Source organism: Arvicanthis niloticus, chromosome 1, assembly GCF_011762505.2.
Source record: "Arvicanthis niloticus isolate mArvNil1 chromosome 1, mArvNil1.pat.X, whole genome shotgun sequence".
Taxonomy (NCBI): Eukaryota; Metazoa; Chordata; class Mammalia; order Rodentia; family Muridae; genus Arvicanthis; species Arvicanthis niloticus.
In genome coordinates, this window is record NC_047658.1 from 95,685,369 (window position 1) to 95,699,908 (window position 14,540).

Here is a 14,540-nt window from a genome sequence, read left to right on the forward strand (position 1 = left end):
TGTGCCCTACTTGACTGAAGGCTGTAGGTTGAATGGAGGTGTGTCAGGAGCCTGTGTTCTGGGGGTGTGGCCAAACACTCACAACCCAAGAACCAGGATATCCTTCCATGGTCTGATAGTGTAGGACATTTTCTTAATTACAGATTCATGTGAGAGGGCCCAGTCCATTATGGGTAGAGTCATCCTTGGGCTGGTAGTCCTCGGTTCTGTTTGTTTGTTTGTTTGTTTTGTTTTGTTTTTCCAGACAAGGTTTCTTTGGCTGTCCTGGAACTCACTATGTAGACCTGGCTGACCTTAAGCTCAGAGATCCACCTGCCTCTGCCTCCAGAGTGCTGGGATTAAAGCTGTGTGCCACAACACCTGGCTTAGTCCTGGGTTCTACAAGAAAGCAGGCTGAGCAAGCCATGAGGAGCAAGCCAGTAAGCAGCACATCTCAATGGCCTCTGCATCATGACATTCCTGCCTTTAGGTCCTGTTTGAGTTCCTGTCCTGACTTCCTTTGATGATGAAGTGATGTTGAAGCATAAGCCAAATAAACCCTTTCCTCCCGAAGTTGCTCATGGTCATGGTGGTTCCTCATAGCAACAGTACCCCTAGCTAAAAAGACAGTACTTACAAACATTTGTAACTCCAGTTCTATGACATCTAACATCCTCTTCTGGCTTCAAGGACACCAGGAATACATATGGTTCATAGATATACATGCAGACAAAACACCTATATATTTAAAATAAAATTATAACAGGGCCCAGACTTTAGTAGGCATCTAGACCTTACTTAGCATAACTGATGCCATGATCCAACTATTATTTAGACTGTAAAACTCAGTACATAGACAGCCCCACCAGCCAAATGAGAACAAAGACCTAATCCATCAAAGCCCTGGGAAGCCATCAAAGTTTTGAGAAAGTCTCTAAATGTACTAACCTTGCTATTTTGCTTTGGTAGTTCCAATTCTGGCTAACTGTTCTTGTTAACTGGAGTATGTCAACCCAGGACATGAAATTTTTTTTGTGCCTAAAATCTCACCCTGAGAAGGTTTTGGAGCTATACTGGGGTCCTGAACACCCAATGTAATTCCTGGCCAGCTAATAAAGACTTTCTGTTGGCATAAACCCATGTCTCTGGTGGATGAAGTGTTTATAAAAAGATAAAGAGAAGGGGGATATGTTCTATTGAGGTGTGGTGAGGTATGGGGGAAGGGGATGTCACAAGCTTAGACAGAATACTAACAGTGGATACCCCCACAACAAAAATAAAATTAAAAAAATAATGTGAAGTTGGCTGAAGTAACTTGGGTCCTTGACAATTTTAGCCAGTTCTTAACAGCTGAGGGAGAGCAGGGAGAAAAATATGGTTTTTCATGTTAAACAGGGTAAAATCCACCTGTCCCACTCCTTTTAAAAACCAATATGACAATCTCCTCATGAAGAACATTCCCCTTTGGTCTAATTTTTATTTTATTTTATTTTTAAGGTCTCTCTGTGTCTGTCTCTGTCTCTCAGTCTCTGTCTCTCTCTCTGTGTGTGTGTGTGTGTGTGTGTGTGTGTGTGTGTAGTATGTGCATATGCAGGTGCCTGCAGAGGTCACAGTACCCCTCTGGAGTTGGAGCTACAGGAAATTGTGAACTCCCCGATATGGGTGCTTCCTAAACATAGACACACACACATATTGTCTTAGTTAGGGTTTTACTGCTGTGAACAGACACCATGATAAAGGCAACTCTTATAAAAACAACATTTAGTTGGGGCTATTACATGTTCAGAGATTCAGTCCAGTATCAAAGCAAGAACATAACAAGAGTCCAGGCAGGCATGGTGGAGGCTGAGTTGAGAGTTCTGTTTCCATCTGAAGGCTGCTAGAAGGATACTGACTTCCTGGGAGTTAGGACTAGGGTATTATAGTCCATGTCGACAGTGACACACCTACTCCAACAAGGCCACACCTACTCCAACAGGGCCACACCTTCTAATAGAGCCACTCTCTGGGCCTAGCATATACAAATCATCACGCACATATAAATTATGTATTATATATAAATACAAAAAATATATATGGTGATCCACACACACACACATCAGACTACTCCAGAACAACCCTTAACCATTTCTTGATGTCCTTCATGAGGTTATGAGTAAACAGATAAAACCATGAAAAACTAGGTAATCATTGTAAATCATTGTCGCAAGGAAAGACTGGGTGGCTTAGCTACAACAGAAAATTCCTCATACTTCTGTCAAGTTCCAGGTTGAGCTGCTGGTGGACTTGTGGTCTAATGAGAACCTACTTGACTCGTGGATGATGACTTGCTTATTGTGTTTTTCTAATACGTAAGTGAAGGGTTTAAGGAAACTCATCCCTCATCACTCATCAGGACACTGATCTCCTCCCCTAAACCACTCTCTAATGTGTCAACATGCTGGGTAGCTCGTCAGCCTGTGAAGTACAGGGAGAGGACACAAGCATTCAGCTCCTTGCTTTATGTGTGTAGAATGTAGGTGCAATTATGTTTCTATACTATAGAGGCCAGAGACAGATCTTTCTCTGTTGTGTTCTGCTTTGCCTTTTCAAGGTAAGGATGTAAGGCTCGGGAAGCCCCCAAAAGGGGACCCCACTCGAATCACGGGATGGCGCGCACCCAAAGGACACACGGAAGACCAACTTGATGCAAGAACACGAGGTAGTTTAATGGCGGAACGTTCCGGGCCGACACGTGTCTCAATGTGGGAGACAGGGGCATCGACCTCGTGGCTCCAGGGTTTAGGGTTTATATAAGCTCGGGGTGGGAAAAGGAGAAACTTTCGCGCGGGTGCATACGATTGGTTGTTTTCCAATTTTTGAACATCTGGCCAAACCGGTCCATGGGGGCGGGGAGCAGTTCCTTATCAGGATCTTCATTCCTGGGATGCATTCCTGGGATGCCTCGGTAGCCCTTTGCCTTGTAACTCTGCATTCTTTGTTTAGGGATTAACTGGCCTCTGGTTGGCAAACCAGAGGGGCAACTTTAGCTACTCAGGCTAGGGAAAAAGAATCTATAATTCATGGGACCCATAAAATTTTCTTTTAAGGTCTCTCATTGAGTTTGGACTGAACCTTACTGGTTCAGCTAGATTTACTGGCCAGCAAACCTCAAGTATCTCTCTGCCTCCCTAATGTTCCACTCTGTCAGGCTTTATTCATGTGTTGTTTGGTTTGTGTGGGGAAACAGAACCAATAGTATCCATGAACATATATGTAAGGCCAGTGAAGTGGAAGCTTCTGCTTTCTTTGGAAAGTCAGTTATGTCAAATGATGTTTTGTTGGGGCACACAGGTGAAAGAATGTTTTGCTGAGGCAGACACAGGTGAAAGGATGTTTCGCTAAGGCGAACACATGAGAGGACAGGTGATGAAGGATTCTTCGGTAACCACGTGCATGTATTGGATCGCCTTACCTTGTGTAGTTGAGCTACGTTTGTCTATAGAAAGAAATGGACCAAAAAAAAACTTCTGGAGGTGTGCTGGCAGCTTCTTGCTGCTCCCTCAGACTCTGGCCAATTGGCAGAATGATGTCAGCTGATACATACTCATGTGAAGTTTTGTTAAGACAGACTCAGATGCTGAGGCAAGACCCGTGGAGGACACGTGACGTTTGGAGGGAGTATAAATAGGACTCAGTGCACTGAGAGAGAGACTTGCTCGTAGAGCTTGTAGAGCTGGCTCCGCAGTGCTTTTGGTCTTGAGTCATCACTGATTCTTGCTTTGCTGAGAGAGGCATGGCAAAGAACTCCTGCCATCCCTCTTGGTCCTGGTTACTCCTGCTGACTCATACCAATTTGATGGAGGCCTGGCTGTCTCTGCTAGGTTGTGCTACCAATGCTGATTCATGTTTGCTATCATGATTCTACCAAACTGGATTGTTGGTGTATTCATGAAGTATTTGTGAACAGATCGAGCTGCTGCTGCTGACCTATGAACTGTACTGTTAATTTCCTGACAATCCAGATGGGATTTGCTCCAAAGAACCATTTCTAAACTGGCCCACTTCCCCCCAATGTTCTTACTTTTCCATTACCTCTGGTGGGTGGTGGGAAAGGAGGGAGGTTATATTGTTTAAGAACCATTATTAAAAGTATACTTTGAAAAAATTCAAGTTATAAGTATTTACAACCACTCCAGCTTCAGGGGATCTGACATCCTCTTCTAGCCTCGGTGGGCACTAGATTTATATGCAGTCCCTACACACACATATCCACGCTCACACTCAGACAGACAGACAGACAGACACACACATGAACACACAGTTAAAAAATAAAAGACAGGGTTATGGTATAACATGCCTTTCATTCCAGTAGTTGGGAGGCAGAGGCAGGTACAGGTAAATCTTTGTAAGTTCAAAACCAACCCTGATCTAGGTATTGAGTTTCAGGCCACACATATAGTAGTGAGACCTTGTCTCAAAAACCCCAAATAAGTCAGGCAGGGGTAGCATAGGCCTTTAGTCCCAGCACTTGGGGGTCAGAGGCAGGTAGATCTGTTCCAGGACAGGAAAGCTTACACAAAGAAACTCTGTCTTGAGAGACAAACAAAAGAACAATTAAAATAATTAAAATATAACCATACATGTAAAAGATGGTAACTAACATGTATAATGGTCATCGATGTTCAAAAACTAGAGCAGCAGAAACTACTTCTTTTGTAACCTGGGTGACAAGCTGAGCAGACCTTGAACCAGCGGGTTGGAAGGAGGATGAAGGTTTGAAAATAGCAATAGGCCAAGCATGGACAGGTCAGGCAGGGGTCAGGAACTCTGCAGGGTCCAAGGGTCACAAAGTCTAAGGTGAAGGGAAGTCATCTGTGGCAGGGACTTGTTGAGATCTGCCTGAGGAACAAAGTACTGCCCCTTCTCCCTCACTCCCCTTTGCCTGACTGGAGCTTTACCCACCCCAGAGGTCAATGTGGGTTTAGGATCTGAGGGAGAGAGTAGTATACTTCTGAGCCCAGCAGATGACGGGTATATCATTTTCCCAGGATTTCCTCTTTTTTACTGAGTGTTAAGTCTGGATTTATAGGTACCCAATCTCATACAATGGTATTAGAGAGTAACTGCTGTGTTTACCAGACTGTCAGGCAGTTTTCCAATTAATTTCACTCAAAACAGTGTTCCTCAACATTAGGTATACATTACACTCATTTGGTTGAGTTTAGAAAAAATAATTACTGGTGCCTATGCCCTACACTAATTGAATTCTTCAGTTGGTCTGAGGTCTAAGCATTGATATGTTTGAAAAAATTTTCCAGCATTCTAGTATATAGTCACAGGGTTGGAACCACTGGTTTGAAACAACTGGAAAAGTTTTAATCAATTGATTTTTTTTTTATTTTTGAGACATGGTCTAGTTCTGAACTTCTGCTCCTCCTTGCCTTTACCTCCTAAGTGTAGGGGGTTCAGGCATGTACCATCATGCCTGGCTTAGTCTATTTTAAACAGGATTAATGTGATTCTTTAATAAATAATGAAATTATTTTCAGGACATACTGTCTTCAAAGAACTTTCTCAGTTTGCTGAAGATAGTCAACATATGCCTGAATTCAACAATAAAGCTGCAGTTGATTTAATTTCTAAGTTTCTGTTGAAACTTTTTACTGTCATTACCTGTCTTAGGGTTTTACTGCTGTGAATAGTCACCATGGCCAAGGCAAGTCTTATAAAGGACAACATTTAACTGGGGCTGGCTTACAGGTTCATAGATTCAGCCCATTATCATCAAGATGGGAGCATGGCAGAATCCAGGCAGGCATGGAATGGAGCTGGAGGAGCTGAGAGTTCTACATTTTTATCTGAAGGCTGCTAGCAGAAGACTGGCTTCCAGGCAGCTAGGATGAGGGTCTTATATTCCACACCCACAGTGACACACCTACTCCAACAGGGCCACACCTTCTAATAGTGCTACTCCCTGGGCCAAGCATACACAAAACATCACAGTAACTTTGCCCAAATCACATCATAAAAATTTGGTAGAGAGCTGCCGGTGGTGGTGCATGCCTTTAATCCCAGTGCTTGGGAGGCAGAGACAGGCAGATTTCTGAGTTCGAGGCCAGCCTGGTCTACAGAGTGAGTTCCAGGACAGCCAGGGCTACACAGAGAAACCCTGTCTCGAAAAACAAACAAACAAAACAACAACAACAACAAACTTGGTAGAGTAATCACAATCCTTAGGGTGGTAGTCTGGAGCAGACATCAGGCACTGAGCTTATGGAGAAAGATCTCAGGATATCTTGTTGTCATAAGACTTTTGATGGGCTGTGGAAATTCAACAGTGAGATCAGTATGGGCTTAGCAATGACTTGTAATAAAAGCTCCTTCCTGTTTTTGAAGATCTCTCAGTTTCATTTGAGCAAAAGGTTAAAAGTAGTATATCCTTTGTGGTATCTTAGGCTTCTTAAGAAAACAACAACAACCATTTACTTTATATTTATGTGCCTGTGCACCACATGCATACAGGAACAGAGGTCAGAAGAGGTGTCAATCACAGTTAGTTGTGAGCTGCCCTGGAACTGAACCCAGGTCCTCTGCAAAAGTAGCAAAGTACTCTTGATCTACCTAGCCATCTCTCCAGCCCTTAGGCCTCTTTTTATTTATTTATTTATTTATTTATTTATTTATTATTATTACTTTATAGACATTAAAGACAGGAAAGGAAGAAGACTCAACATAGAGAATTGGGAGCCTAAGAGTATAATAAAGGTCACAAATTCAACCACTAGAGACTAAAATTGTCCCAAGATCACACAGCAAGACAGATCCAAAGAGGAGTTCAGATTGCCACCAGGCCATTTTACTATCTCTGAGTGACGTCCCTTTTACTTCATGAACTGAGTTCTTGTAGGCTGGCTTCTCAGACTTTCATGTACCTTCCCCTCACTAGCCCTGCTATCTCTAGTGTGTATTCTGTTGATACCCATCTCCACTGACTTGCAGTTACTAAATGATTGTTGGTGTCCAGATTGTAATAGGAATCGCCAAAACAGAGCGGCCTCTGCTCAGCGGAGGGCCAACTTGGGATAGAACCCTGGAGCCAACCATGGCTGTTTGGTCTTCGCTCAGACTAGGGGAAATGTACTCTGGGAAAGAAGGAATATCAGGTGGATTCAGGGACTTGACCTGGTTTTTCTAGGAGCTAACGGAAAGAAGGAAGGACCGGCTTACACATCAGGGAAAGATCAAGAAATGGAAGGGCGTCTAGCCAGTCTAACCAGACTTAGTCAGACCCAGGGACTGCCTGAGGTCGCAGCTGGTAAGAAGGCCGGAGATTGGGAGAGGCGGGGGAGTAGACAGAGAGGGAGGAACTGAAAGAAGCGCGGCGAGAGCAGAAAAGAGAAAGAGGCTTGAGACACACACTGGGAGAGGTCTGAGCCAGAAACTCGTGGGCGGGACCAGGGCGGGGCCTAGATGAGCTTTCGGAGACCTTCAGAGGGAGGAGTCGGAGGGTCGGAGGAGGGGCCTGAGCAAGGGCGGAGCCTAAGGGAGAGGGGAGGAACTGTAGGAGGGAAAGTTGTACGGCGCGGAGAGGAACCTGGGAGGAACCTGGGAGGAGGCGGAGTCTAGGGGAAGCCAGGAGGTGGAGTCTCAGGGTAGGGGGCGGAGCCTAGGCACAGGAGTTGTGGGGGGAGGGGGACAGGCCTCCCGGGCCTCGGCCGCCCAAGCGTGTTCTCGGCCCGCGGGTCAGGCTCCCGAGTGCCTCCACACCCTGTTCCTCCGTGGGGTGGATCCTTGGTGTCTCCTCGAGGCACGGGCTCTGGTGGTCGCGGTGGAGGACTCCTGCATCGCTCCCGGGAGGGCCGCCGCTGTGCCTGGGCCGGGAGACCGCCGCCTCCCGGAGCCCGTGGGGCCGGCATGGAGCTCTTTCAGGCCAAGGACCACTACATCCTGCAGCAGGGCGAGCGTGCCCTGTGGTGCAGCCGGCGCGACGGCGGCCTGCAGCTCCGACCGGGTGAGGCGCTCGGCGAGGGCTGGGTGGGGCGCGCGGGCCAGCTGGAGCGCGGGGGGGCGCGGCCCGGCCCCTCCGGAACGGGGATCGGGAGGCTGGGCGGGACGCTTGGGGTTGTCAGCGCTGGTCCTGAGGGGAGCGGCCGCCGCCTCCGCACGCTCTCCTGCCTCAGTGAGGCGGGAAAGGCCGGTCACCCCTTTTAGTGCACCTCCTCCAGTATCCGGGTGCAGGGACCGGGTCCCTCATGAAGACACTGCAGGCCTCCACCTGCAGCGTCTTCGCACGGTCCAGCGTGGGAATTTCTGGGTTCCAGTTCCATCAGTTCAGTGGAACCTTCTGCGGGACACTCCTTGTTGACATCCTTGAGTTGTTCTCGGTCACTTATTAAAGAGTGACTTCAGGATGGTTACCTCACAGCACTTGATCGAAAACTAGAGTATGAATTGCCATTTTCGAGAAGAAATTGTGTTGGATGTCACACACAGTTAGGAGAGGTCAAAGTCTCCAGCCACCAGTTTGTTTTAGGAAACTTTGTTTGCAGTTGGGTTAAGCACAGCTCCTGTTGTCAGACAGCTGCGACGGTCGGTTATCGCTCTGAGGAGTTTGGGTAGCTTCTACTTAGTTCGCCAATGCTTTTTTTTTTTTCCTTCATTGGTCAAGATCTTTTTACTTTAGGAAAAGTGAGACTGGAACTCTTGAAAGAGTCACTGCTTTGGACGTTTTCCTGTATTCCTTGAGTGAATCTAGTGGAGTAACCTTCTTCAAGGGAGCTTTTTAGGTCATCTTGTTACCTCTTATGGGATGGTTTCCAAGGACAGGTCCTTTAGTGTCTTGGTGCCAGTTTCCTCGGTAGCCTGCACAAGTAGGGTCAGGAACTTCCTTTTCAGGTGAGGAGAGAGGTGTGAAGTCCCAGAGAGTGGATTTGGAACACTCGTGTAGAAGAGCAGTTTGGTGACACTTTCCAGCTGAGTCCACTGTGTCCTTACCGAGACCTGCTAAGTTACTCTGTTAGAGTGGTGAAGAAGAACTTTTGTCCTCCAGAAATATGGCTCTGGTTGTACTTTCTTGCTGTATTTTATTTCCTCTTTTCAGAATGGAGGCACTACCATGTCCACAATAAGACTCTTGGTGACCTTGGAGTAGGTGACCTGACAATGTAGGTGGACTAATTTTGGCTATTATCTTGTCGTTTTCTTCTTTATCCTAATCTGACCACTTTCCTAGTCTGCCACCCTGGTGAGGTTTAAAGCAGGGAGAATTAGGCTGTAAAATTCCCAGAGCCAAATTCCTGGGAACTGGAATGCATAAATGGAGGGAACTTGGAGTCCTTATCAACTCATTAGACAGGGCTTTTCTTTACTGCAGGTCAGTTTCCTCAACCAGAAAGCTCAACCAGGGCCTTTTCTGGAACAAGCCTTTTGTTTGTCCAAAGTTCGTATCAGAAAGCAAACTTAAAACTTTTCCCCATTATAAAAAGTTTGGTATAGCTTTTCAGTTCAGTTTATCTCATTTCATGGATACATACCCCATCATCCACGTACGTAGGTATCCTAGAGGAAGGCAGAGGCCATCGTATTTCAGAATTAACAGGCCGTAGTGAGCCTTAGATATTCAAGCTCAGTACATGAAGTATCCTGTAGTTACTAAATAGTTTAACCTATCCAATGTTTAAGATCTTAAGTACAGCTATTTTAGTAATAATATTTAATTGATCTGAATGGGTCTTTTTTTATCCATACAGAGTTATTTCAAATTCTCTTTATTCTATTGAATATTCTCATCTCTGTTTTTATGGCGAGTGTTGCTGTTGTTTGAAGTGACAGAGTTAAAATCTTTAGTTTTTCCCCTTTGGTTATTCAACAATGGAATAGACTACTGACCACGTGTGTTTTGTTTTTGTTTTTGTATTACAAGTGGTATTATAGGACCAACCAGTGCCAGGATTGGGATGTTTACACACTGAATGACCAGAAACTGGAAATTTTCTTTTTTCTGGAGACATCAGAAAAAAAAAATGATAATGATATTTAAGGTTAAAATAACCATTTCTGTAGCTTGGAATCCTTGTTACTTTCTGTCCCCTTCTCACCTACTTAATTGTGTGAGACTCATATTAAAGGCCATCTGCCCTGTGCTAGTCTAGCTCTCATCCATGGGGCCGTTCTCGGTCACATTTCTTTCTTTCTTGACATTTTCTGTATTTTGTACACACTGCACTTATAACCCTCCCTATATATTATGTGATAATAGTTTGTGTTTTCTCCAGTGGACGCAGGCCTGAGCAGAAGGCCTTGCTTTACTAATCTTGATGTCTCTGGGCTTAAGAGTGTTTATGATACAGAACATACTTCATGATTGAGTTAACCTGAATTAAACATAATTCTGAATTTCCTCACACTTAAATTATTGCTGTTTTAAAAAAAAAAAAGATGATTTCTTAGGTTTAGTATTTAGGCCCCGTTGTTTTGATGTTTTCCCCTGCCCCCCCATCTTGCTATGTAGCCTAGGCTAGACAAAAACCCGACTGTAGCTGATCTCAAATTCAGCAATACTTTTGCTTCTGCCTCCTCCTGGGTTTTGTGATTACAGGTGTGACCTATGACACCCAGCTGAATTACTCTTTTCAAGGGATTTATTTAGGCAAGAGTGTCGGTGATCCCCTTGAATCCTAGTACTCCGGAGGCAGAGGCAGGTGGGTCTCTTGTGAATTTTAGGCCTGCCTAATTTACATATCAGACTTTAGGACAGCCAGAGCTACAAAATAGATGCTGTCTCAAACAAAACAAAACAAGATTTATTTAATTGAGTGGGAAATCTCCAGTTCATCGAGAAATGTGAGAATTTACACTTGGATTTTTTTTCCCTCTGATATGGCAGCATCTTTTTTCTCTTTTCTCCTCCCCACCTCCCCCATCTCTCTCTGAGTGTGTGTGTGTGTGTGTGTGTGTGTGTGTGTGTGTGTGTGTGTGTGAGAGAGAGAGAGAGAGAGAGAGAGAGAGAGAAAGAGAAAGAGTAGGATTCCTTATTTTTGACACTGTTAATTTTTTTTTTTTTTTTTTTTTTTTGGTTTTTCGAGACAGGGTTTCTCTGTATAGTCCTGGCTGTCCTGGAACTCACTCTGTAGACCAGGCTGGCCTCGAACTCAGAAATCTGCCTGCCTCTGCTTCCAAGTGCTGGGATTAAAGGCGTGTGCCACCACCGCCCGGCAAATTTTTTTAAATAGTATAAATATTTGTTTTTATTTTCCTAACAGTATCGAGTAGCCTATAGTTTTGTAAAGCATAGTTTTTTATTTATTTTTTAGATGCTTATCACAATTGCAAGTTAAGAGTCACCAGAAAAAAAAATATTTAGCTTGTTTTAACTTCTCTCAGGAAAGTAATGAAGTACTGTGTACTCTCCAGAGAGTAGAATTTAACTGACACTAAGAGACTCAGACAGTAATAAGTATAGTTTAACCAAAAGGAAACCAGAGGAAGGAAAAAGAGGAGTTGAAGAAGGGGAGGGTAATGTGACATAGAAAAGAGGTTCTGGGAGGTGGACCAAGAGAAGACCAGGGGCATGGTGGGCATGAGGGGGGAGAGGAAGAGAAGACCAGAGGCATGGTGGGCATGAGGGGGGAGGGGAAGGGGAAGACCAGAGGCATGGTGGGCATGAGGGGGGAGGGGAAGGGAAGACCAGAGGAATGGTTGGCATGAGGGAGGAGGGGAAGGGAAGACCAGAGACATGGTGGGGATGAGGGGGGAGGGGAAGGGAAGACCAGAGGCATGGTGGGCATGAGGGGGGAGGGGAGGGGAAGACCAGAGGAATGGTGGGCATGAGGGAGGAGGGGAAGGGAAGACCAGAGACATGGTGGGGATGAGGGGGGAGGGGAAGGGAAGACCAGGGGCATGGTGGGGATGAGGGGGGAGGGGAAGGGAAGACCAGAGGCATGGTGGGAATAAGGGAGGAGGGGAAGGGAAGACCAGAGGCATGGTGGGCATGAAGGGGAAGGGGAAACACATTTTGCTTGAAAATGTAAAAGATGAAACAAAAGAAAATACTATGTGTGTTAATTGAAAAATAAATATATATTTTTAAGAGGATTGTAGTTTAACAAAATAAAAAAGAATATAATACAATCCATTTTTTTAGAATTACTTTCAGTCTTTCTACTTTGTGTGAAGAGGCAGTGTTATGTAATTTATTTCTGTGTTACCTCATTCTATTCTAAGACTGAATGACCATGAAAGATCTCAAATCACCTGTTATACACACAGCATTTATAAGAATATAGTATGTATGTAGCAAAATGAAACTTTAAATGTTGGATAGTAGTGGATATTTGTTTTCCTTTTCTCTCTCTCTCTTTCTTTCTTTCTTTCTTTTTTTTTTTTCTGAGGGAATTTTGAGTTATCCGAATCCACAAGAAACTTTTCTTGCTCTTCTTACAGTTTTGACAATCATATTGTATTTTTATTTTTGGGGGGGAGGGGTATATACATGTTGCTTTGTACTTGTGGCGGTCAGAGGACAATTTGTAGGCCCATTCTGTCCGTCCACTGTGTGGATCCTAGGGATCAAGTTCAGGTTGTCAGACTTAGCAGAAATCCCCTTCCCCCAGTCCCCTTCCCTCAGTCCCCTTCACACAATCACCTTCACCCAATCACCTTTACCATCTTGCCAGCCTGAAATTATTTTTTACTGTCAAATTAACTCAACTTTAAAATGAGAGATTATTATGGAATTGAAATCTATATGGAATACATCTCTCTTGAGATATATTGTGTAAAATATATTGTGTGTGTTTACTGTTTTGTGTCCTGTCATTTTACTTTAAAAAACCAAACTAACTTTTTTTTTTTTTTTTTTTTTTTGAGACAATATCTTATTTAGCTCAGTCTGGCCCTGAATTTTCCCCAATCCTCCTGCCTCAGTGTCCTGAGTGCCAGGATTATAGGCATGAACTGCCATGACTAGCTTCCTAATCATTTTTATTATTGTTGTAACCAGCTTTACTAGTGTGTTTAGTCTTTAATTTCTTTTTAAAAGACACTAGTTTTATGTTCTGTACTGTTTCTGTTACCCTATATAGGATAGTGCTAACATGGTGGCATTGGGCTGAACGGATTCTTACATTAGCTTGTCTCCTGTATCTTCACCCAAGGTTAATACCAGCTTACAATAGCAGCCTCTCACCTGTGAAGCATCTTCTGAGTTCTGCATTCTAATGGAGTGTATGTCTTATTAGTAAAACTCCGAAGATAGTTTTGTTATCAATCTACTATTACAGATGAAGAAGTTGAAGCGCAGAGGAATAATTTGTCCAAATTCTTGGAGAAAGAGAGCCAAGGCTTCTTCTAGTCCAGTGTATACCTTCAAAGCCACATTCTACTAAGGAATGTCAGCACTAAGCTGGCATTGTTGTTCATAAGCCTTTCTACCTTGTTGACTACAAGGTTGTAAGATTTATATTTTATGGGCACCTACGGCACTGTAATGTAATCTATAGGGGAATAAGAAGCCCCTCACATGTCAAAGCCAGCACACTAAGGAAAAAGGTCATTATAGGCTTCACAGGCTGGTAGTGGGGGCTTCTCATTTGTTTTTGTCCCTGTGTCTGCCTTACCTCATTTCCTGCAAAATTAGTTTATGTAGCTATAAGAAACTCCACGATGTTATGTAATAGATTGGTAAACAGCCTTTCCAGCCAGTGTCAGTTCTTCAGGTGTCTCTTGGGGTTTTAGAACGTCTGCAGTAGCAGAAGGAAATTGATCATGGGGCCAGATCTTTGAGTAGACATTGATCCGCACTGGATAGGAACTGTTTCCTCCAGTGATGAGCAACCTGAAACCTCTCTTAGTCTAGCTTTGCAAGAATCCTAGATCCAGTTTCAGGGCAACCTTTTAGAGTACACAGAGCAGAGAGAGAGAGTTGGAAAGGGGAAGAAAAGACCTTTAAGGCAATCACCTTTAAACATGGGAGGAATTTTTGTTTTTAATCTCTGATTCCTAGATACTTGCATTCTCACTTGGTCTTAGGAGAGTACCATCAAGCCAGCACACTGAGGAAGGAGTGGCAAGGGTAAAAAGACTGACACAGGGTAGAGCTGCCAGGTGGCAGATCTCGGTGGCCTCTGTATGGTCCTTCAGGAACCTGGCTGCGTTATGCTCTCCAAGAAGCCGGGCATCATGGGCCTCCCAGCTAGCACAGCTCTTGAATGGAGGGAGAATGCACTTGACTCCAGATTGCTAGTATATGTCCCTCATAAGGTATCTGCCAGAGTTGTATTGAAACAACTATCGTCCCTGATCACCTTGTATAGTTTGAGCATCAAAGGGCTTATTGGGAGGATTAAATAGAGACTAGAACATCTTAGAACATTGCCTCTGGTCCTGTGCTCATTTCTCATTGACATTTTATTCAGTCATGGTGGGAGTCCAGCTTGGAAAGTTATGAAGTTCAGTAGATCTGTTTTCTTTTTCAATGAAATTAAGTGGGACACACAGACACTTTATTTTTCTCTGGACCTGGCCCATCTGCCACAAAGGCTTTGTTTTTGCTGATTTTAATCCTTGGATTTTATGATGGA

The 14,540-nt window shown here is 44.2% G+C and overlaps 1 protein-coding gene across 4 annotated transcripts in view; it reads left to right on the forward strand.

The window, feature by feature from the left end:
* Positions 1 to 7,635: 7,635 nt before the first annotated feature.
* Inpp5f (inositol polyphosphate-5-phosphatase F) overlaps positions 7,636 to 14,540 on the forward strand; it is an 88,498-nt gene continuing 81,593 nt past the window's right edge. For 2 of the 4 annotated variants that reach the window (XM_076911403.1, XM_034509299.2), the window contains exon 1: positions 7,658 to 7,972. In XM_076911403.1, the coding sequence (XP_076767518.1) occupies positions 7,876 to 7,972 (97 nt within the window). In that variant the 5' untranslated portion in view covers positions 7,658 to 7,875. Of the gene's footprint in view, positions 7,973 to 14,540 lie in introns of all 4 variants that reach the window. The other 2 variants (XM_034509293.2, XM_076911382.1) reach the window with 2 other exon arrangements.